The sequence below is a fragment of the Glarea lozoyensis genome (assembly GCF_000409485.1).
Source record: "Glarea lozoyensis ATCC 20868 chromosome Unknown GLAREA7, whole genome shotgun sequence".
Lineage (NCBI taxonomy): Eukaryota > Fungi > Ascomycota > Leotiomycetes > Helotiales > Helotiaceae > Glarea > Glarea lozoyensis.
In genome coordinates, this window is record NW_007361002.1 from 2239934 (window position 1) to 2263530 (window position 23597).

The following is a 23597-nucleotide window of genomic DNA, read 5'->3' on the forward strand; positions in this document are numbered from 1 at the left end:
CCTTGCCCGGTTCTCATCTGGGCTGGCTGCTCTTGATATAATCTACAGAACGGCTCTTTCGCTGGACACACGTAGGATTCGCACGACCAAGATTGCATCAGAGTCGTCCATCCCCAATCTTGGATGGGCACCGCTACTACTGCGCAGAAGCAGGAGCAGTACCATATTAGTGGTGTACGAGTAGCTGCCAGCACTTCGTTTTGCTCTGGAGACTCGTCGAGACAGTCCCGGACCTCAAACGCAACCGAGCAAAGGTAAAGCAAAGGCCAAAGCCCAACGGCCAGCTCAGCAGACGTCTGGAGGCTATCATCATACCATGGCAAGTGCAAGTGCAAGTGCAAGGGACCCGAAGAAAGCAAAAAGCCCGACGGATGTTGGATGTCTGGATGTATGGCTCCCCAGGTCCAAAGTACTATTGACCTCCCAGGAAAGTAGATGATAGCCTAGCTGGCAAAAGGAGGCGTTTCTGGAGAGCCCACCTATGCGTCGAGATCCAGTACATGTCCCATGGCGATACCACTCCAGTAAGTACTCCGTACGTCGAGAGGTTGAGCGGTCGAGAACGCCACATGGTGATGGGTGATATGAAGTGTGATGAACTGGGGATTACGGTGTTGTTGGGCCTGCAGCGTGCAGCTGTGAACCCATGGAGCCGTGGATTGGGTAAACACCAGTCCGACCCCTCCATGGATCCATGGATCGCTTCCAGTATTTCTCCGTTACCTCCCCTCCCTCCCTCCTCTTCCACCCACCCACACATGTCGCCGTCTCGCACTCACCACCCAGTCGGCATCCATCATTCTTACCCATACAATTGCACTTTACCGTTCTCACATCTTCTCGTCGCCTCCACCGCCATACCTCGTCGATGAGAGCATTTGGTGGCACACACCTCATGGTGCCACACTCTCCACCAGAACCTCCATTTGCTCGGTTTCACGGTCTCACGGTCTCACCCCTTCAAGATCTGAGGAGCACCACAGCTCGTCGAGTCCTCGAGTACAGTACACAGCAGGAGCCCCTCCCAACCCCGCAGTCATCAGCCCCTCAACCCATCCAAGCATCGACAAAGACGACCCTCACAGGACGAGAAGCACGGCAGCCGTCACGTCACGGGTTTCTGAGAGCAGCTCTTGTTACTCAGCTTGCCTCCCCATAGGCATGATGGAGTACCACCGGCGAAGTGCCAACTGAGAAGTACATGAGACTTTCAACATTACGGCAATGACACGTGGTTTTGCGCGCCCCCGTGAACCATGAATACATCGTGCAGCGTTGATACAGTAATAATGGGCCAACGACGAATTGCACCCCTCCTGTCATGGTCTAGAACTTTTGGTCTAAGCAAAGTCTATTATTCTCGAACAACCTTGGATCTCTGGCTCTTGTCTCTGCGTCACTCGACAACAAAGCTCCAATACTCCAAATTTTCCGGATGTATGCTTTTTGCCCCGGCCGTGTGAAGCCAAACTTTTTGCCCAAACGGCAAGCTTCGTCCTCTCACATCAATTCTCCCGTCAGCGCCAGCACGCCAGTATTTGAGCATGCATACCCAACATCCAGCACATTTTTTTCTATTCGCGCTTCAATGGCCGCTCAGAACCCTTGATAGCGAGATGCTTCATCAGCAAGCCAAGCAGCCAATCCGAGAAGGTTCGAAATGCCACCCCAGGCCTTAACATCATCATATCGTCACAATGATGCCCTACCGTACCGTCAACAATCGTAGTCCGAACTCGCAGCAACTATTGCATATATGTTCTGTGTGACGACGTAGTGATGTTCCATTGACAATCATTTCATTGGCATATCTCTGCGTGCGTCGCTGCGAGAGTACATCGATACAACCAGCGGTGAGAAGAAGCATGTCCTGGACTGCCATACCTTTCTTGGCATAGTTGAGTTTATTCCTTTTATCAATTTTCCCATCGAATGGCGACGTCCAAAAGGGCGAAATCCTCTGACAGGAAGCTTCAAATTGCAGATTGCCGTTCTTTGGCCTGCCCGCCTAGAGGGAGGCGTTATCTGCCACTCAACAAATTCGCTTATTGGTGGTTGCGAATTGCCGGTAATGCCTGTCTCTACACAACATCGCGGGCTTACGCTCTCAAACTTGAACTGCTTTCTTTAGGGTTGTAGTGTGTACCTCATATATCTCATCGGCCAAACTTTCACGGCAGCTAATGCAACCGATGAAAACGGGTGGATGGAAATCTCCCACTACGGGTATATGGGCTGGAAGAACGACCGGGATATAGCTTCTGATCGCCACGCCGGGAACTGGTCGTCTGTATCGCGATGGTAATGGGCATCTTCCAGTCGGGCCGTGGAGGTGTCCTGGTGTCTTGAGAAGGCCGAACGACAAAGCTTCGCGAGAAACACTACTGCTCTCAACACGCCATTGGACTTATGCTCCTTCTTAGGTGGTCTTAAAGACATGAGACAGTCAATATCCAACTCAATCAAGATCCCATACAAGCCCAAAATACAATATGCTTAGTATTAGAACATAGGTACCTGTCGAGTGTCTCTCATTTCGAGGCAGAGCATCCAAAGCAGTCGCTCGGTAGCCATACTCCGAATCAATCAGAGCCGCGTTCATCGAGGAGCATGTCAGGGACGCAATTGGCATTTACCCAGCCATGAGGCATCTTATTCGCTGACTGCCTAATAATTGATTGGCTTCCAGCGGGAGCGTTGGACGTCGAGTTCCTGTCAATTTGATTCGTTGGACCATCCCACCGGCCTGTGCAGCCAGTTCCTGTGTCGCAGTCAATGCATACTCAACTCTCCGTTGAAGATGTATTGAACGTGATATTGCATGAGATTCTTCAAGGCTCCTAACTTCCGCGTAAATAGCGTGACAACAAACGCATCAAAGATGTGGGGCAATCGAATTGTTGTCATGGCCATAGTACGCACACCAAGGTAATTATGACGTTTTATCTTATTCCATCGCGACCGTCTACAGAAGAAATTTCGTCTTTGGGTTGCTTCTTAGCTGGAATTTTGCTCCGGATTTGTGTATTCCGGATTTCGTTGGGGATTTCTGTCAGCCTGGCTGATGAACTGGGAGCATATCCACTTTGTTTGTATGAAGCGACTTCCTCGAATTAAATGGGCCGGGTCGAAATGTGTATTGTCGTGGAAGCTCCAGATCTGCTATATTTTGTTTGGATGAAAGTCCATCATGCGTTGAGAGCTACACCGCCAGCGACACGACGTCCCGAAAGTTAGATACATCACATGAGGATAAGCGTTCGGATACGTAGCAGCCTCAGAGACTCGAGGACGTGTTTTCGATCTGCTTCTAGTAAGTCTTGCCAGGGAAAGGGTTTTTTTGTCTTGCACTTACACAGAATTTACCCAACCCAATTTGGGTAACTATTCCATATTAAAACGCTAGTCTGGAGGTTGAACATAATACATTCTGTTGTGAAACTGATCAAAAGCGATTCTAGGCCTAAGTTGTATGACACAAATACGATATAGTCTACCTGACAAGGATGATAGGTACAATTCGATAGGAACGACAGCAACGACAGTCACACAAAAAAAAGCCATCACAGGTTTGAGTTTTAATTGAGTACTTATAGACACACAAGTGTATTGAAACCAGACTACTGACAAGCTCTGTTGATACCCAACATCAAAACAGAAAAACTTCTCCCACTCCCAACCTCAACAACTTGCAAAGTGAGGCTCCCAATTTCAACATGCCGCACGATTGTAATGGATGGGGAAAGCGGCAACTGAATGCACTCAGGATATCATGAGGCACAACAATATTACGATCGTACAAGCAGAGAGCCGCTTTTACGACCGCCAGCAACATGTTTACCAGACAAGCCTCACGCTTCCAAAAGCATCCCCATACATGTGAAGAGATTTTTGTTCTCGCGATTTCGTTTATGCTGGGACACGTTGGCAAGTAATGAGCGAGAAGCAATGGGCCAGAAACAAGTTGCGGTCAAGGAGTCGTAAGTCTTTCTCCTTAACCTTACACGTTAATCCCAGCAAGAGGTCAGGTTGGCTTGGTCAATCACTTGGTCATTTGGACCAGAAATTGCCAGGCTGGTTTGACATCACTGGCTCGGATGTCAAGCCTTGGTAAACGGAACGGTAAGGTGACCGGGCATGCAACAGATCCTTTTCGGGTATTCATGTTGCACAATACAGCTGGAACGCGGCTCCTCTTACGCGGTATGCAAGCTGCCTCGAAATCTCACCCGTCAGATCTGTTGTTCTCCGTGGTTCGCTTTCCAGAGGGGAGAAGGTTACATCTGAAGGAATACTGCTTCTCTCATTTTCTATTCGTCGAGCATTTCTTATCACTTTTCTTCGATCCTCACGCACATAAGAGAGATCTATGAGATTCATGTATGTGACATCGACCGTTCTGGCGACTTCTCCGAACTTACATATCGGCACGGCCGACCTCTCGAGACTCGTGGGCCGGATCCTTTTCTCATTGGCACCTACTTCCTGGACTGAGCAAACGTGAACGCGGGATGTTCATTTCACAAATCGGTTCCCGGTAAATGGGAATGACGAATTGAGGAACGATAAGCTCATCGGAGGCGAGCAGAGCTTGTTGGACGGCGTGGGGGTTTGCATGGCGGGGGTTTGGGGGAGAGGCGTTTTTTGTACTACCGTTGGCGGATGGGGGTGGGATGGTGAGACGGTTTACTTTTTAGGAAGGTGGGGGCTTATGGTTGGGAGGGTTTTATAGGTAGGTGCTTCACCGTTTGTCTGCTCTACATTTGTTATTTTGTGGTTTTTGGAAGTTGGTTATCTGACGGAGAGGATTCATCATAATCTTACATGCTAGGGGTGTGACTAACGGGTATTAGGCGATTTGCTAGGAGTGACTTTGTCATGGAGAAGACTTCTGCTTAGTGGTCTTCAAGATCAGAATGGCCCTTCATCGCTGAATCTTATTTTAACCTGTCTTGATGGCAAGCAATAATGTTACGCTAGTCAAAAACTGATACTACAGCACAAGTAAGTCATTACAAATGGTTCAAGATCCAAATTACAACTCGAAATTTACAAAGCTATAACTTGTTTCTCAACTCTTGGATTTTGAGTTAGAGGGGTTTACCAAAGTCAAAGTGTAAGTGCAAAAGATTGAACTTTCGCATAGCATATATGGAAGCAACAAGTTTTGATTAAAAAGGAAATGAGCTCAGAATGAAAAAGTATCAAGAAGGAAAAAAGAGATGTCATTTTCAGTTACTACAAGAGAAGACATGATACCTAGAACATGACGCTAGCGAAATTAGAACATTCGATTTCTCGACTCTGTAGCTTTTGCAGGCAAGACTGAAATATTAAGTAAAGTCAGATGCTAGGTTCCAAGAAAGAGAATTCTTGTCAAGTTAATATCATATACCGCTTAAGAGATGCACTGCATGTTGAACGTCAGGCTCTTACAAAGGTCCCATACGCAAATGTGATACATGTCGCTCGCAGGGCAATATTAACTCATTGTTTGAGCACTAATGTCGATTGCATTGCACCTGATGAACGGGAAGTAACAGTTTGGTCTTGAGATACGGGTTATCATTAGTTCTAATGCTAGAGGATAAGACTTGCTTTCACTTACAAAGATCAAAGAACAGTAAGATCCAAAAGTCATTTCTCGCTACCATGAAGTACCCAAATCCTACACGAAATTAAGTCGGCAAAGAAGTTTTGTATGTTAGCAAGCAAATTTAATGAGGATATGGATGGAAAATGAGAGGCGGGTATAAAAAGAAACAGATCGCTGACCAAAGAATTGGAGAATCGAAGTACTTGAGCGTTTGTAAGAATAAGCTATAAACCTAACTGGTAGCTTATTATGCTAACATGTGTTTTATGTTGTGGATTACAAAAGAAAACGTTATGCACATCAAACAGACAAGATTACCCCACAAAGGAAAGAGAGCAAAGCTGCCCAGTCTGCCCAGATGATAGAACTAAAGCGGATAGAGAGCGAATAGCCCGGTCTCCTACGGCTTGTAAAGGGGAGAGAGCAGACAGTCTTCTCCCCAGGCTTTGAATATAAGGTGGGGATGGTGAGGGCAGAGGAGGGAAGGGGCGCGAAGGGAAACAGGTAGTGTGGTGAAGGAAGTGGTGTACTTACTAGACTGAGGACGAGGGGATGAGGGATGAGTGATGAGGGTGGTGAGTTGGTGAGGTAGATAGTTCTGGAGATGTTGTCAAAGTCAAACATATTGTTGAGCTGAGTCTATAACAAACACCCATAAGCTAATGCTAAGGGGACTTTTTGTACTGAGCGACAAAGGAAAGCTTTGTCGAGCACAGCTCAGTCATCACTACTCTCAAAGGAGAGAGAGCAAACAGCCTTCTCCTCAGTTGTTCGAACGAGCAAATGTGATGAGCACTAGCTCAGACGGGGGAGGAAAGGAATAGACAAAGGAATACAGTAGAATGGGCTTACCAAAGTCCGAGAAGTTGACAGTTGAAAGTTGAAGAAGGCGAAAGGCGAAAGGCTGAAGTGTTGATGGTTTCAATTAAATCATCTGCGACTTCCAAAAACTAAAATTTAGTTAGCTAAAGTGCCAGGGCTGGTGAGTACACTTCTTCAAAGAGAAGACTGGGTAAAGAGCAGGGGCTCCTCTACACCATCTTCTCCCGTCCGCATGGTAATTCTAGAAGCAAAGCCGAGAGAATAACCTCATCTACCAGACAACTGTGCTTTTTGTCCGAAGACAAAGCTGAAATTGCAAAGGCAGCACGGGAAGATTGGAATGTGTACTCACAATTTGAAAGTCATTAAGCAAAGAAGGCGATGTTTGTCGAAGTCGAAGATGAGGATGAGAAAGAGAGGGAGGAGAGTGGTGGGAGGACGGGACTTATACAGTGAATGGTGGAGAGGTCGAAGATGCGATCTCGATTGCGATGATGTGAGGATTGGCATCAGAATTCCATGTCAAGTCTAGCATCAAGTGAATGCTAGATTAGAATACGCTGTATGTTTTCTAGTGTGTTGCACTAACTGTGAATGAAATTTATTCCCTAGCTGTTTTCTGAGTGGGTTGAACTAAATTGTTGTAAATGTTGTGGGGGGTTTCAAAGAATGACGACTCGCTTGTTGAAAGGGGGAGGGGAAGGCGCGACTAGACGCGTTTTTAAAGCGCATCCGGATCCATTTTGGCTGAGAATGAATTTTATAAGGCTTATTCCCAGTCAAAGTGGATCTGTTCACACTGTTTCCACAAAGCTCATTCTCAGTCAAAATGGATCTGCCCAAACTCGATTTGGTGGTAGATCACATTCAATTATTGGACTTCCCTGACATTGTAGATCATTGCTAAGCCAATATGGATCAATGCAAATCCGGGTGTGTCAATAATACTCTAGACTCAATCGTATGATTTTCCAATCAATTACATCGCTCTCTTTGTCGAAAATAAGACGTTAGTTAGCGAAGTGTCAAGTTGTCAGGACACATCCGACATCTCGGAACTTGAGATGACGATAGTATCTTATTCCGCTAGCCTTACGGACTAGCGCACTGTCTACTTGGAACACAAGTCGCTATGATGAGTAGATACAGTAGCCCATCTCATATCGGTAGCTCCGACCAACCGACTTAGGCTCATCAACTGCCAGTCAGTTTCCAGACCATATTCTTATTCCGACGACACTTTACCCCACCAGTCAATTTGATTGTGGTTGATCGTGATATCTTGCCCAAAATATCGTCAATTGTATAAAACAGATGATTGAATCGTAGTTTGACGGCACTTAAATTGACTTTTGGCCAGAATCTGCTCTCTACAAGACAGGCTTGGGTAAGAGTGACAGGCTAACAAGTATGCTAGCATTCATGTATCATTGGGAGCTTTTCAAAGCACACCATTTACTCGTTACTAAAGTTGGAAACATGTCAAGTGCGCATACCATTCTGGAATTCCTCATGACCCTGGACTGTCAACCTAGCAACGTGACCCTCAAATTGATGTTTTCTGCCTAAACTAGTACAGCGATCAGAGCCAACCTTAGAAAGAAGACTAGAGAATTTGTTTAACAGAGGCCATAAGCTAGGATTTGTCACTCCTCGTTCGAAGAGTTCCTAGCGTTCCAAAAACGATAAGAATTACTTGATCAAGTCATGTTACCAGTACCTCCTAGTGTAAATTGCAACACTGCTCATGCTCACATTAGTTTTATCCCATATCTATAACACTTTCTTCATGTCAGAGGTGAGTTGGCTTCAGATAAAAAGAGTAATACTTCGGAAGGAGCAATGCAATTGCAATACTAGAGATCTCTGAACCAAGCTTGATCTTCAAAATGAACGCATCGGCAATATCTGCCCAAAATTCAATTTATGAACCATAATATCATAACCATTAAGTTGAAAGGAGCCCATATTAGTGAAGTCCTATCTTCCGAACGCAAAGTAATTGTGAAGTGTTTTGCAAAACCAAACCTCGGCTCCCACCCATCTAAAAGTCTCGCCTAGCAAATACAACGACCAGACCTCCAAAAACATTTCCAAAAATTCTTTACCAGAAATCATAGACACAATAAAGCTCCAAATCAGAGTTCTCTTTCCTGAAGAAGGAAAAAATAAATCTTGACTACGAGTCACAGTAAATACAAAAAACATAGCAATGCCTGGTTTCGATCCAGGGACCTCCGGGTTATGAGCCCGGCGCGCTTCCGCTGCGCCACATTGCTTTCCTTCTCAAATCCGTTGAAATGGCATTGAAACCTCTTCGTGATATGATTCGATGAAGCAAAATTTCTTATAGGTTTTTATATTAGAAGCATTGCGGCTCGGGTGAAATGGTGGGTTGGACCGAGGGGGCGTGTGAGTCATATATATGTGGATTTGAAGGGGGACGAGCGGGTGGCGATGGTGAATTTTTTTGGGAGGGTGGGAGTGTGAGATGATCTGGAGGATTGGGTAGAGATGGTTTTTAGTTTCAGATGTAAGCAAAAGATTGTGAGGCTCAGGGTCAAATCCCCCCTAAGTTGTGAAGCCACATATCCTACCATTAGATAAGCTGGGTATTTATTTCCCGATTCCTCCTCACGATCGCTAAAATGGGACGACTGTCTTAGAATACTGTGTCTCATTGTATAGAATAGAGAGATGGGATTCAATCAATGGAAGTCGTTCAAATTCCATCTACTCGGAATAAGCGAGGTATCGATCATCATTTTGATGAAGACTGCCCTGCGAGCACACAACGCTCGTCAACACACTTTCAAAACACTCAAAAATGTATGCCCTATTAAGCATCAGACATACTTCCCCAAATAACATCTACCCTCAGTCCACTAGTTAATGTATTCAAAATATAAAATACCAAATTACGCGAGTCCGGCTCAGCACGAACACATATCGTCGAGTCAACCTTGCAATCTTCAACATTAACACCTTTCCGTTCCTCCGAGCTCTCTTCAAATATCAAATCGGAAATACAAAGCTTGCCGCATTCGATATCCTCCAGATCGAAATAGTATTCCACCGTTGCGTTGAACACCGTACAAGATTTGGTGAGTGGAAAAATCGCGAGCTGGATCGGTAGGTCGACGAGTCCGTGATGGATAGCTTCTGTGTTGGGAAGGTCGGTTATTGAAGTCGGCCTGTGGATATCCTTAGTGACTGCATGATCGATTACTGAAGTGAGACAGGCTGTTGACGAACTGCCCTCACTACCACTCTGTATCTGAATAACCGGATTCACAATCTCTTGAAGTTGCAGTACAGAGCTCAATTCCGAAGGAGCCATATCCTCGGACCTCAAAAATCGTGGAAGGTGCGCCATACTCTCCGCGTTTGAATTGAAGTAATACTGACTTCTCATAACCTGAAATTGGCGGATATCCTTCATCACAGACACTATGATCGACCTGAGTCTTTGGCACTGCTCTTGACTAAAACTTTCACACTGTGGTATCGTCCATTTGGAATATAGTCTCATATGAGAATGCGACATTCGAAGTTTGCCATGATGAGCGATGAACAGGTCACAAAGACAACAAGCGGATTTGCTCGATCCTAAAGCTTGTGGAGGTAATTTCGAAGGGTGTTGCTCATAGTACAATGCCAATTGTACTTCCCCGTGCACAAAGCACGATTCTTCTGACCCGACTGGTTTTCTCGATGGTGGTGCCTGGCAAATCTCGAGTTTCAAATTCTTACAAAAGGGTCTGGTTTTTGGATCTCGGCTGAAATGAATAAAGTCCTCGCAGCATTGCCAGTATTTACTCAACTTTTCTATCTTCTGCACTTGTGCACTTCCCGATATATCGACACCGAAGCCAATATGTTTAAGCCTATTTTCGAGAGACTTGTAACCTCCATGGTTTGAGACTCGATGGCTTTTGATGAGTGCTTCTTTCAAGAGAGACAGTTGATCTTGTGGAGTGCCTTTGTCAACTCTCTCAAGAGCATCTCGTAAATGCACTAGATCTGAACAAAGTATCTTAATAGCCTCACTGGCGGGTAATTTTGATGTTCGTATCGCAGCAAGTTCCCTGCCGATCATATGATGTAGGGAGGGTTTTCTTGCTGCGCATTTTTGACGTGGCCCGCTCCATTGGGTAGTCCGAATTCGACCATAAATACGCTGCTGACTGAGAACGACTATTTCATGGAACAGTCTTGTTTTGAATTCTTCTCGGTCTCTTCCTGTAAGCTCAAACATCAGATTGTATCACATGGTTCAGGCTGTTCATTTTACCAGTTTCCGCGTGCTTCTTCACAATTTCAATGATGCGTGCTAATCTGTCTTGGACGGTTTGCTTCAAGGTCCGATTCGAGGCAATTCTGACGGTATAACTAGTTGTGTCTTTACCTTCCTCGATCGTGGCCGCTGAAACGTACTTGTTGTCATCCACTGCATGAGCTATGAAAGCGAAGTGATCCGCAAGAAGAAGCTCTTCCTCGAACGAGAGTAAGTAACCAGTCGATTTTGGAGTTGCTACGTTCCTGTAGTCTTTCGGCTTCTGTGGACTCTGGCCCGATCTCAGCTGACTTCCCAGTACTTGAATGCTTCTGTAGAAGTCCCGAGATGATTGCTCGGTCCAAACACCTAGTAGAGGGCGTTGACTGTTTCGGGGTGCCATCTGGGATTTGTTCGATACCCTCTGATTGAAAAACCAACGACCTTATAGTAATCTCGCCTTAAACACATTGCTCATCAAGCCCACAGATCAAAATTCTAGAGAGCATTGTGAGGGGTAGCATCGTCCAGCCTTGTCGTCGACTTTGCAAACAAACGAGCTGCATCGAATAAACTCGAAGATGTAGCGGCTCGTTGCATTGCATATTGAGATAAGCGACCAATCCACAGGCAGCTATGTTTGTTCGGCGAAAAAGCAAAAGCGAAGAGAGAACTGAAAATGGCGGTTTGACAAATTTTCCCCGTCATGGTCTTCTTGCTTTGCTGCCAGTCAGTTAAGAGGCAGGAGCAGGTAGGGCTGGTGAGACTGCTCAGCCAAAACACAAGGCATCTTGAACCGAAATACCGGGAAGGCAGTGCCCAAACAAATTATCACGCATCAACGAAAGCAAGTGCTTTGCATCATAATCATACACTTCCATTCATTATTAGACATTAAAACCTACCCACACTCTATTTGATAGGCCCCGTAAATACTGTACAAGTTATAAACGCTTACCAACGGCATCAGCCTACTGATGGTAGCCCTAGCTTACTGCTTGTCTTGCGTGTCAAGACCTTGGTGATAGCGTGACGGATTGTGATACCAGCCTTCTCAATCTCTTTCTTTGAAAGACCGGTCGTGACACAGACCTTGAGCGCAGGTTGAAGTTTCCAACCTACGTCTTTGCCATTGGCACCTGGCGCAACTGGCATAGACTTGAGTCGAGTGATCAAGACGCCATTGGCGAGAGTCTAGACTGATGTCAGTCTGATGTCAAGGAATACAATATGTTTAGAAGCTTACCTCGTCCACACACTCCTGTAATAAACGCTCCTGTTCCATAATAGAAAGACGTCTCGAGTTGACCACGTCAGGCTTAAGAACCAATAGCATGACAGGATTATCAATCGCACTTGTACATCTGACCCAATCACTTCTGGGGTCAAGTTGCGCCCTCATTGCCTTGATGTTGTCCCGACATTGGACTAAAACTTCTGGATTCGACTGGAGCATGTTGAGTGTTTCGCTAGCGGTTGTAGCAAGCATCGCTGGTAAAGCTGCAGAATATGTATAGGACGCAGCAGTAATACGCTGGTGTGCTACGACATCAACTGATCCAGCACAGAAACCACCACCTGCGCAGAGAGGTCCTGCAAGCGACCCGACCAGCATGTCCACTTGAGAGGCATCTACGTTTTGAGCTTCGGTAAGTCCACGACCGGTTCTGCCAAGAACTCCGAATGACCATGTCTCATCGAGCATGAGACGGAATTTGTATCTTTGTTTTAGTTCAACCTAGAGAGTGGTCAGCAAGGCTTTTTAACAAACTTGAGATATTTCGTACCAATTTTGGCAGATCCACACAGTCCCCAACCGTCTCGAACAACCCTTCAGTAACAATAAATCTCCTAGTCAAAGGCTTCTTCGCTTGATCCTTGACTACCTTCTGCAGCACTCGTTCCAAATCCTCCATATCATTGTGTTCATAATATCGAATCGTACTCCTGCAGATCTGAAGACCTTTGCGAATAGCATAATTGACAGCCCGATCGGCCACGATGACATCGCCTCTTTTGCAGAAAGCGGGAATGACACTAGAAATCGTAGAGAAGGCTTGGGCGTAGACGATACATCCTTCCGTCCCTAAACAAGAAGCAATGTCTGCCTCCGTCTTCATGTGTACATCTTGAGTGCCGTAGAATTGAGGAGGGCCGCAGGGTCCAACACCATATGTTCGGAGAGTCTGAATAGCTTTCTCTTTGACCTGCTCATTTCCGACGAAATTGTAGAAGTTATAAGATGCGAGGTTTGTAACGGTTCGGCCGTTGGAGAGTCTGGTCTTTGGACCTGAGGGTCTGCTATAGTGTTAGTAGGAATTCCATGGACCCCACACAACATCGTACCCGACAATAACTGGTAGCTTTTCTGCTTCTTCCTTTTCGAATGCCGTTTGAGGCGCAACCAGAGGCTCAGGAGTCCATTCATCCACGAGGTCGTCGATTTCCTAATTTCCAGTCAATTGATGCGCCGCAATTCTCTGGTTCTGACATACCTCTTCCGTCAAGGTTACAAAGTTGCCAGTATGTGTCGCGTAGGATGGCGCAAGCAGATATCGAATGAAAAAGATCACTAAGATCAGTTCAATGGCGGAGCGGACTGGGTCGTCTTGATAGCTGGATTGAATGTACCGGATCAGCATTGCTGACCCAGGTACTTTCTGGAAACGGTTGGTGATCTCGTCGATCGACCTGGCCACGAATTTCTGGGCATCGTGAAACTCCATGTTGTCACTTGGTTTACTAGAGAACGACATGAGATGGCTAAGAATTATGGTATACTCAAAATCCCCTATTGTCTTGGGAGAATCTCGGGGCGGCGCGTCACGAACAAATGCCGACAGCTCCGGACAAAAATCACGTGCTATTATATAGGAAGACAGCCACTCAACAAACCGCCCGTCTGCGCTATTATGCATCCAATATAAACAGCATAATATCGTACATTTAGTAATATACCTACATCATTTAAAATAGAAACTGGCCTACAAGTGCTGATAATTATGGTCGATACTCTTTCTGAAACAGAGACCATCTATAGGTTCCGTCTTATGCACAAAATTCTCCAATTAAGCAGAAACTTCATCACAATATATTTAAAATTGATAACAACAAATAATATACCATTGTAGAACATTTTATTATGATCATGCCGCATAATACAACACAGCCGCGTACCCAGTTGCGAGAATGATACCTTCGCATACTGGATCAGATATGTAATCCCCATAAGAACGCTTATGAGAAAAGAGAAAGAAAAAACATGTCTAAAGCCGTGTACCATGCAAACACCAAAACAATTACTTAGACACCGTCGCCTCCCATCAAGCCAAAAGTCATTGTAATGTACTACGTCCCTCTTATATTATACAGAACCGGCAAGCATCAGATTTCGTGATAGCTTAAAATAATCGAACCTTAGCATTAGAGCCGGCAGAGGTCTGCGCAGCACCACCTGAAGCGGCAGCGCCAGTTCCCGTCTCGTTTCGGCCACGTGTGTCGTTGTTGTTGAGGTTGTTGGGTTGATACAGATCCATTGGGATGCTTTTGATCAAGCTGTCGCTCAACACCTTCTTGCCCGCTACGATCGGGCCCACGATTAACGCGAGTCCAACAATGAGGAGGACAAAGTATAGGATGGCGAAGCGCCAGACACGTCTCTTACGAAGTCTAGATTGCTTCATGGAATAAATTGGAGGACGAATTTGTCGACTAGATTCAGGTTAGTAAGTATGCAAGATACGGTCATGGAAGGGAGATTTACCTAGGACGGAGCCAGAAGAGCATGACGGAGTGAGCAACATCCACCTTTGGAATAGCAATGACAGGCAACATCAGGAACAACAACACATGCCCAAGGACGAAATCACCAGCGAACATTCCAAGTTCCGTGATCTTGCAAAGGAATTCACGAGCTGGTTGGGAGACGGAGTGCCATCCCATAGAGTACCACTTTCCGGTCCAGAATGCAATGTTGGAGGTGTCAGTCTTCATCTCTCTGGTCAAAGCCAGACCGATGATCAGCTTGTAGATAAATCTCTGAATGGCTGTCGCAGCGATCATTCCGAGGAGAGCCTTAGCAAAGACGAATCCTTCCAAGAAGAACATGATCTCAAAGGATACAAGGAGCATGATGACGGAAGTAGCATGGGCGATAGCTGCGAGGACGGAACCGAACTTCTTACAGCACATGCTGAGAACAGGTCCCATACAGCATGCCATTCCGAACATGCCAAGAAGGACACCAGCGTTGACGGCAATTGGGGCAAACGCAACGATCCCAACACGAATGAGAGCAGCAGTTGGCTTCAGGTCAGCATCTGGGTTGTGTTCCTGAGTGACGCCGGTTTGTGCATTGATGAAAAGGTAAGGAATCAAGGTGACGGCGACGATCAAAAGAGGACCAACGATCTCGGCGAAAAAGAGGTTCGAGAATGAAGCCCGGGGAACGTCACCAGACATCTTCGAGGATGGATCTCCCAAGATTTTGCGCTTATAACCTGTGACTCTTGTACGGGACAGACGGCAGTATGCAATCCATGAGGACGAGTGAGAGCGGGAATTTCCACGAGATAGCCATCTCAAGAAATCACGATAATCAATGAAGAAGTCATTCCATGCGAACTGATGAGGATTGTAGATGAATGGCGATGTGCACATGGCTAACAACGTGATCCAGAAGTAGACCAAGGCTGGTTGCCAGATGGTGAGGGTTGCAAACAACAACATCATCAGAGAACGAGCACCCAGGTAAATGGATGGACCCGCAAATCGAGAGTACAAGACACCGAATGGAATACGAGCAGTGGCGAAGCCACGACCTGTACCGATATATCTAGCACCACCGAATGATAGATCCTGCTGAACCGAGTTGGCGTAGATTTGGCAGACAAAAACTTCGAAGAAAGGCGACAAAGAACAGAACTGCTTTCCAAGACGAGTAGCAGCGCGCCAGAATCCACGCTCAGTCAACTCTTGTACCACCAGTGGGACGAAAGATACGACGAAGACGGTCATGATGGAAATAATACAACGCCAAACCCAATCGGTGATAGGTGTAATGTTGGCACATCCGGTAGGGAAAAGCGAATCCGTGATTGGCACGTCTGGGTTGTACTTGCAAATGATGGTCTGGTTGCGAAGAGCACCAAGATTGATCAAGCAGATCATGAACATCTGCACAGACAACATAATGAACATGTTGTTCAAATGGAAACCAGGATGAGCGTAGTAGAAGGACAGGAAGCGATCCAGAGGAAGTTGGGTGCCCAAGTAGTAGTACTCGCGAGAGAGCATCTGCTCTCCCATTCCGGTTCCAATTTTCGTTGTGAAGTTCAAAATAGATCCAAATCCAAGATCACGACCCTTTCCACACTGGTAGTACTCGCAGTGCTTGATGCGACCGCCACGGAGAAGTGCAGTCATACCGGCGTAAATATCTTCGTTGAGATGGAGACCCTTTTGAGCTTTTGAAACACCACCACGAGTTGTCATGAAGGTACCGTTCAAGAAATCAGGATGTCCATAATGAAGTTTTCCACCAATGGTTGCAAGAGTACGAGCAAAGAGAGTACCGAACGTTTGTTCCTTTCCAGCAGCAATATCACCAAGGATACCAATGTTCTCGGAGAAAATGTATTCACGAGCACCAAGAATGGCCACTGGAGCAATCTTTGGGTTGTCGACGCCGGGAGTATATGGAGAGACGTTGTCAGTGGTCATTTCTTCGAATTCAGCGAGGACACTTCGGATCTTCAAACACTCTTCGAGGTAGTTGTCTTGATTGGCATCAATAAGTTGAATGTATTCACCACGGTAGAAAATGATGGCATGATTCTGGTTGTCGGATTTTCCATCACCAAGAATTGGGTTACCGGAAAGCTGAATACGGAACTTTGGTCGTCTCATACCGTTCTCCATGATTTCAGAGTGGCCATCGATGAGGGCAGAATAGAGGCGAGGTTCTTCACCCTCAACGAGTGGAGCTTCTTCATCCAAGTACGCAATCTGGAGATCGGGATAAGCACGGAGCAGGAATTCGGTGTTTTCCATCTCTTCCTTCTTGAATTTGGCATAACGTTGCATGGAAACAACAAGTTTGAACTTGCGGCGGGCCATTCGCTCCAACTCACGTTCAAGCTTATCAGAGTTGCCACCGAACATTTGTACGACCTCGGGGTTCTCTACACGGTAAAGAAGCTTGATGGCTCGACTGTAGTTCATGAAACCAGAGATAGTACGGTAGAGAGTTTGCGATCGCAGAGATGCCCAGATCCGGGTCCTAAGAGTATATTCTGGCGCGGCAGATTTGAAACCGATGCAGTAGAATGGAAGATCATCAATCTTGCTCTTGGCCGTATCCTTTTCATTCTTCTCGTAATCTCCGTTGAATTGGGAAGTCTCATCCGCAAGAATTTTGGTGTCCTTGACGAAGCAGTCCCATTCGTGAGGGTGAAGCTGTTTAAGATATTCCAGAAGAGTGACACGAGAGTAAGGGTCGTCCTCGCGGATAATTTCTCGAAGGGACAGAAGAATCTTCTCGCTGTAGTGGGGAATCATGACGGTGAAGGTTGGCATATTGTCGACCGGAAGAGGCTCTGGAATAGGAGTCGACAAAGACTGAGCGAAGAAAGAAATACGTCGCTCAGCCTCGCTCTGGGCTGGGAAAAACTCTGTTTTGAAAGAATGATCTTCCTGAGAAACGAAGAATGTTGGCGCCCTGAGCGTTCTCTTACCCTCCTGTTCCGAAGGAACCTGATGATATAGAAGTTTTTGGACGTGGTCGATTGCAAGGAGATGTTCTCTGTACATGGAAATGACGATAGCGTTCCAAATTTGGGAAATGAGCACCTTTGGCTTGTACTTGATCTCCATGTCGGTTGTTGCCAGCACCTTTGAGTAGATACGTTTTGGCAGGCGAGAGAAAATATTTCTCCAAGGAGTCCAGATGGAGACTCCGAGGTAGAAAGATCTGGCGACGGAGTACACAGTATTCATAATAATGTACCACAAAAATGTGTCTAGGAAGAAGAGACATAAATCGGTGATGAACATCAGACCCAAGAGAATCTTTGGCTGGTAGGGGCAAAGATATTTCTTGAGGATTGTGTCGCCCATGCAGGTGGAAATCTCCATTGAGGCCAAGATTCGAATAGGATCACGGAAAGACAAGGTCAAGGCAAAGTAGGATTCTGCAAGTTTTGCACCAAAGACAACCACCCAAAGACCGTAAGACATCCACATGTCGTTTCCACTGAGCCGCGGGTAGCTCGCCGTGAATGTCTGACTGGCGACATATTGGCGAGTGTTTCTGGTCAAGTAGCTTCCAAACAACCCGCCAAGTGGCATGACGGAAAAGAAAAGGAATGTAGCCATGGCGATCAAGAACTGTACGATACCGAGGATCAGTGCAATCTTGCCATTCTGTGTATCTGGGATGACGAAGATGTAAACACTGGGTCCAGCATTGATAGCGAGAACAACGATAAGGAACAGCAGTCTTTTAGTGAGATGCTGAGCGCCGGACCATCTGCGGGGAACATAGGACCATTCGGCGAGTGTGGCGGCGATCATGATAAGAGTTGCAACAGTGCCGCCCAATGCGACAGCTGACCATTGTGCAGAGGCAGGAGGCAGGTTATTTCTTTGCTGTTCGTAGCCTCGGACGAGAATTGTTGGGGAGTTCTTAGCGGTATAGAACCAGTATGCGGTGATGTGGATAACCCAAATTCGGTTGAAGTTGACCAACATATGGAACCAGGATCGGGTCTCCTTGTAGGTCTTGAAAAAGACCTTGTTCCATTTGACGTCCTTAAGCTTCAAGAATCGCTCGGCTGGTGGGAAATCTACGAGACGGGTCTTGTCCTCCATCACAATTAATTCAATTCCTTCCGGATACCAGAAAAGCTGGTTGCAATCATCGTAACCGATAATCTTGTTGTGATCTCTTTCACGGCGAACGTACTTGCCCTCGTCAATCTCGTATCCTTGGTCTCTGCAGTACTGGTACAGAGGTGTGATGACTTGATTCAGGTAGGTAAATTCCTCCACAGGCTCTACCAGATTCTGGCAAGCTGGCGAGTTGAGGTAATCATCGGCGCACTTGAAGATGAAGCACAGACACTCTGGCATGAAACGAGTCTGATTGGCTTCACCCCAGCAGAGGAGATAAAGAGCAATTTGACGGACTCGGTCGTGCTGAGACATGCGGTTCATGCGCGTTTTCCATCTGTACTCGGCAGCCTCTAAACTGTTATCACCTTCGAGTTCTTCCAACGTTTGGGCCTCGTTGTGTGGGTCGGTATCGGTCTTCTTCTTGGCTGCTTTTCGCGCCTTGCGAGTCTTGCGAGAACCTTTTCCGAGCTTCATGTTTGCAAACCCGACGGCATCATCGAGATCGAGATGAGCCGCAAAGTACCATTTTCGGTAGTTCGCATTGTCTCCTCCAATGTAATCGGCGTGAAGAGACAATAGGGCTTGATTTGGTGTCATGCGGGATGCACGAGAGTCCAACAAAGTCATCAAATGATCGTACATGTTTCGCATGCTGTCCCGTTGAAATCCAAATTTGGCGGTCAAATCGAGGAAAATGTCCTCTACCTCCTCTTTGGAAAGCGGGATTTGTGCATCGGAAGTCCATGCTGGATAAGGTTCGCGGGATCGCTGTCCGGCTGGAAGAACGTTGTTATAGTCCATACCATAGTTTGGAGTGGATGCTCCAGATGACCGGTTGCCACCATAAGAAACCTGGGATGAAGGAGGTCTATAACCTCGCCCGTCCATTTGACTCTCGTTGTAGCTGTTGTAACGCTCATCACCGCGTCCATAGTAATCCATGTCGGTGGCCCGAGCCATGTCGGATCTCATGGTGAAATCGCTGAAGGTCTCGGAATCTTCCTCCGAGTCCCCTCGACGCTTTGGTTGCGGATGCTGACCAGCAGCAGGCGCTCCCTGGTCATAGTATTGGTCATTGTAATATTCGTCTTGATCCTGACCACCATGCTCTTGACCCTCGTAGTAGCCACCCTCTTGCTGGTACGGGTTGTTGGCGTCCGCATTGTAATATCCCCTGAAATGCTATTAGTTGTGTTCTCAATGTGAGGTTGGGGAAAACGAACGATTCATCGTAATATCCATCACCACCTTGTGGGTGTTGTCCTGGTGGGTGTTGTTGGTCTCCATATCCGTCATTGTTGTCGTAGTATGGTTGTCCGTGATCATCCTGGTAATAGGAATCTGTGTTCCCTTGTTGATGTTGACCGTAGCCTTCATCATAATGGCCTTGAGCGGCCTGGCCCTGAGGCTGCTGTGGGTGTCCCGACATAATTGCGTTCTATCGATATGCCTGAAGGAGACAAGGTCAGCAAGAGTCGTGAAATATTTTTCTTACGATTGGTAGATCGTGGCAATGACAGTCCAACAGCAGGCGGACTGAGAGGAGTACGTACTATTAGTTTGACATTGAATTTGCAATTAGTTTTTGATACGCTGGTATAACAAGGTCGAAAAGACACAAGTCCTGGCTATCCGCAGATGTCGATCGTAAAAAAGCGATTCCTGAAGATGAAAACAACTCGTAACGGCGCTCTGCGAGGGAATTGCGGGAGAACGAGCGGCGTCCCAGATCGCAAAGGTCACGAAAGAACGTACTTGGCGTAATGGCCGGAAGTCGAGGGTTTGTGTACAAGAGACCGAAAGATGGTTGTGGAGGAAGGAAGAGGTGCTTGCGTGTTGCTTGGGTGACAGTCCGTAGCCCCTTCTTGGATGAGCTAGAAAATTATAGCCACTCCCTCGATCGCCTCGAACTCTAATTAGGAGAGAAGGTTGAATACGCAGTGCAATCGAACGAACGTGGTAGAATCAATCGAAAAGACGCAACGAGAAGAGCAAACAAACACTCGCAGCTGGACAGTTCGAGATGTCCTGAAAGCTGGGAGGATGAGGATGTTTGAGATGAATTGGAGGGAGACGGGGAAGAAAAGACAGAAGACGTGGGCGTGGATGGGGGGCGTTTTTCGCTCGCGAGTGCTGTAGCGGAGAGGTGGGTCGTCTCAAGCACGATGAGCGATCTGTGATTGGGTGGGTGCTGCGGTGCGTGGAATGAAGGGGGTTGAGAGGCTTGATCGGGCTTAGCTCTGCTCGAGGATGACCTGGCGACAGGTACGGACAGCTGGGATTCACGGTCGAAGCAGCAGGTGAATGTGTCTACGATGGGTTAAGGGGTAGAGGATCTTGATGCATTGGAGACTTGACAACCACTGCTACAAAGCCACTATCAATCAAGCCTTGCAACGGAACCCAACGGCCGGTTTAGCAACCCACCGGTGTCCACCTCATACTTGAACTTCGCAAGTTTCTCTGCTGTGCTGACACCAGCCAACTCACTCAAAGACACAAGCAGCGGTTCATTGGCCAAGCGGGCATTCAAGATTCCCGTAGGCCGTTTGCTGCATACTTACGGTCGAAGGTAACTCATGAGAGGAGGTGGTTTGAGGTCAAAACCCAATACTACTTTACTCTCAATTCCTTGAATCTACAAAGTACTGCAAATCCGGGCAGATCCCCTTCGCAATGAGCTCATCGAAATGCAACCTCAGAGGGATCATCTACAGCTTACCACAGTTTGTCAATTATTCTATCTTCAGTCCTCGCCACCAGCACAAGCTCTACTACTTCTCCCACTTGGTACCACAGTGCTGTATGTTGTGTCCGGCCGACAACGCATCTCTCGACATCTCTCGAGAATCGTTGGAGTATATAATTCTTAGACAGCGGCAGCGGGGGACTAGCACAACACAAGTTCATTGGCGTAGAAGATCAAGCCGTCAATCGTTAGCTTCATATTTGTTCGCATCGACTCTGAACAACAGCCTTCTTATCCCAAACCTACACCAGTCCCAGCCATGTAGATGCGGATACGACTGGCTGGCTCGAATGAGAGACACTGGCAAATATTTCGTCTTCGCCGTCCCAGCACTCCTTTTCAATAGGATCAGTATCCCCGCTGTCAGATCCTTAGTCGAGCATTCAAACGATGTTTCGTGGGGAACCATTGAGGGATCTGTGTTCTCGCTCTTGCGCTTAAGAACATTCTCTGAGCCATGGGAGCCGTAAGTAAAGGAACGGGAATTTGCCACATCGTAACAATACCAGGCGTCAAATCAACAGAGCCTGCCACTCTCTGAATACCGGCAGTCGAGCAAACGAGTCAGTTTTGGGTGTGGCATTCTACTATTCCACCATCATCATACGACATGCTCGTAATTAGCCGCGGCCACCCTATTCGGTATACATTGTAAACCCAAGCGACTACCGCAGGTACCAAGAATATGCATCCTGTATACAGTACGTACTCTCCGAGTTGCTTTCCGAGTTTTGATACGAGTCGAGATGGTTGGTATGTCAGCGTGCAGATAACCATGCTGCTCACCAATTAATATGTCTTGCTACCAGAAGTCTCCTCGACCAAAGCAACAAAAGATGGATTCCACCCAAAAATCAGGACAAACATCGGGCAAAAGCTGTCGAAATTTGTCGTCGCCATTGATTCCAAAGCTCGCCGTGGTAGTCGTCGACGACGTTCCGGATGGAGTGGCAGAGAGTGGATCTCCCATCGCATCTAATTCATGAATTCGATGATTGCGAAAGCCCCTAAAATAGAATTAGCCTACCTGGCACAGTGGCAACAAAACCACAGCCCCTTATCGGCCCTGTCAGGGCATTCTAGATGACCGCTTATCCAGTTCGCTCAACATTTATGGATGGGCTCAGCGAATCACCGGAAGCAATGAGCTTATGTCCGCGATCCGGGGCGATCTCAAGCTGCAACTAATTCAAGGAGAATAGGGGCACGCACAACCCCTTGTTGAAAGATATGCACAAATCAAGGTAATTTTTTGCCGGATAGGGGTGATTCTAGGAGTTGTGAAATGAGATATACTTTGCCTTGTCCATCCATCAATTGCTTTCAAATCATCTGAACTGACCAGGTGGTTCGGCAGTTTGTCCTGGATACGTCCGGAACCTCGGACCCATTGGACTTTCATCGCTCCGGTCGTCTTGTTTGAAGTCTCGATTCCTTCATGCCGTGAGCCAGCTGGGCCGCAGTCATCCACTTCCTGACACAGCTCTGATACATCAGCGCTGAAGCCGGTATAGAGGCTTTCTCAGCTGCCTTGAATCCTCGAAGAATCTTTGTGATAATTGATTTGGTGCAGTGTGCGAGCTGCCAATTGGTATCGAAAGCCCAAACGGTAAGTTGTTGTGATGAGCTGCTGTGGAAGGAGTGTGATGGAAACAACAGAACAGACGAGGATTTGACAATCTGCTAAACAGTGGAGGCTAGAGTATCGCAGTGAGATCTTTTCTATTTCTCTCCTCTCAGCCGGGCTGGTCCTCACTTAGAATGCAAACGAGCATCCTCATCTCGGTCTCGTTCCCAACACAGTGAGATATTGTTGGCAAAGTCATGGCAACAACCATCTGTAACCATTTTGGGCGACAGCTCTCCAGTCAATCTCCCAGCAACTCTCTCTTGTTTTGAAAAGCGCGTCACGTGCGGCGTGTAATTATTCCTGCTGGCGGCTACATTTCGTACACCGTAGGGCAGTGGAGGGCGTGAGGATCACGACGGGAGGAACGGAGGATCTGCTCACTTCTCATCCACCACGCAGAAAGAGAAACGTCCCACGTCGAGAGATTCCAACATCACCAGTTGTACGACACCAGGATCGACCCAATGCAGAACGTATGATGGGATGATCTGCTGTGTGGCGCACCCAAAGGTGTAAATTTCCTGGAGACAAGATATCACCAGCAAAGCCGTAGTGGCCGTGAAGCTTCTGGCAACGATATCAAGCTCATCCGAGAGAAGCGTCCGTCAAAGTCTTGATCTTCAGCTCCACG

At 46.9% G+C, this 23597-nt stretch overlaps 3 protein-coding genes across 3 annotated transcripts; all 3 read right to left on the bottom strand.

Moving 5' to 3' along the window:
- Positions 1–9257: 9257 nt before the first annotated feature.
- On the bottom strand, positions 9258–11097 carry GLAREA_01900 (uncharacterized protein; the record flags this gene model as incomplete). Its single annotated transcript, XM_008089116.1, has 2 exons — positions 9258–10660; positions 10713–11097. 2 exons carry the CDS (start codon positions 11095–11097, stop codon positions 9258–9260), a joined length of 1788 nt encoding a protein of 595 aa, XP_008087307.1.
- Positions 11098–11660: 563 nt separating this feature from the next.
- Positions 11661–13420, bottom strand: GLAREA_01901 (PLP-dependent transferase; the record flags this gene model as incomplete). The annotated part of the gene is made up of 5 exons (XM_008089117.1): positions 11661–11888; positions 11941–12432; positions 12482–12992; positions 13041–13141; positions 13190–13420. The coding sequence occupies 5 exons, from the start codon at positions 13418–13420 to the stop codon at positions 11661–11663; spliced, it is 1563 nt and encodes a 520-aa protein (XP_008087308.1).
- Positions 13421–14095: 675 nt separating this feature from the next.
- GLAREA_01902 (uncharacterized protein) lies at positions 14096–20016 on the bottom strand (the record flags this gene model as incomplete). The annotated part of the gene is made up of 3 exons (XM_008089118.1): positions 14096–14405; positions 14458–19761; positions 19811–20016. 3 exons carry the CDS (start codon positions 20014–20016, stop codon positions 14096–14098), a joined length of 5820 nt encoding a protein of 1939 aa, XP_008087309.1.
- Positions 20017–23597: the final 3581 nt, after the last annotated feature.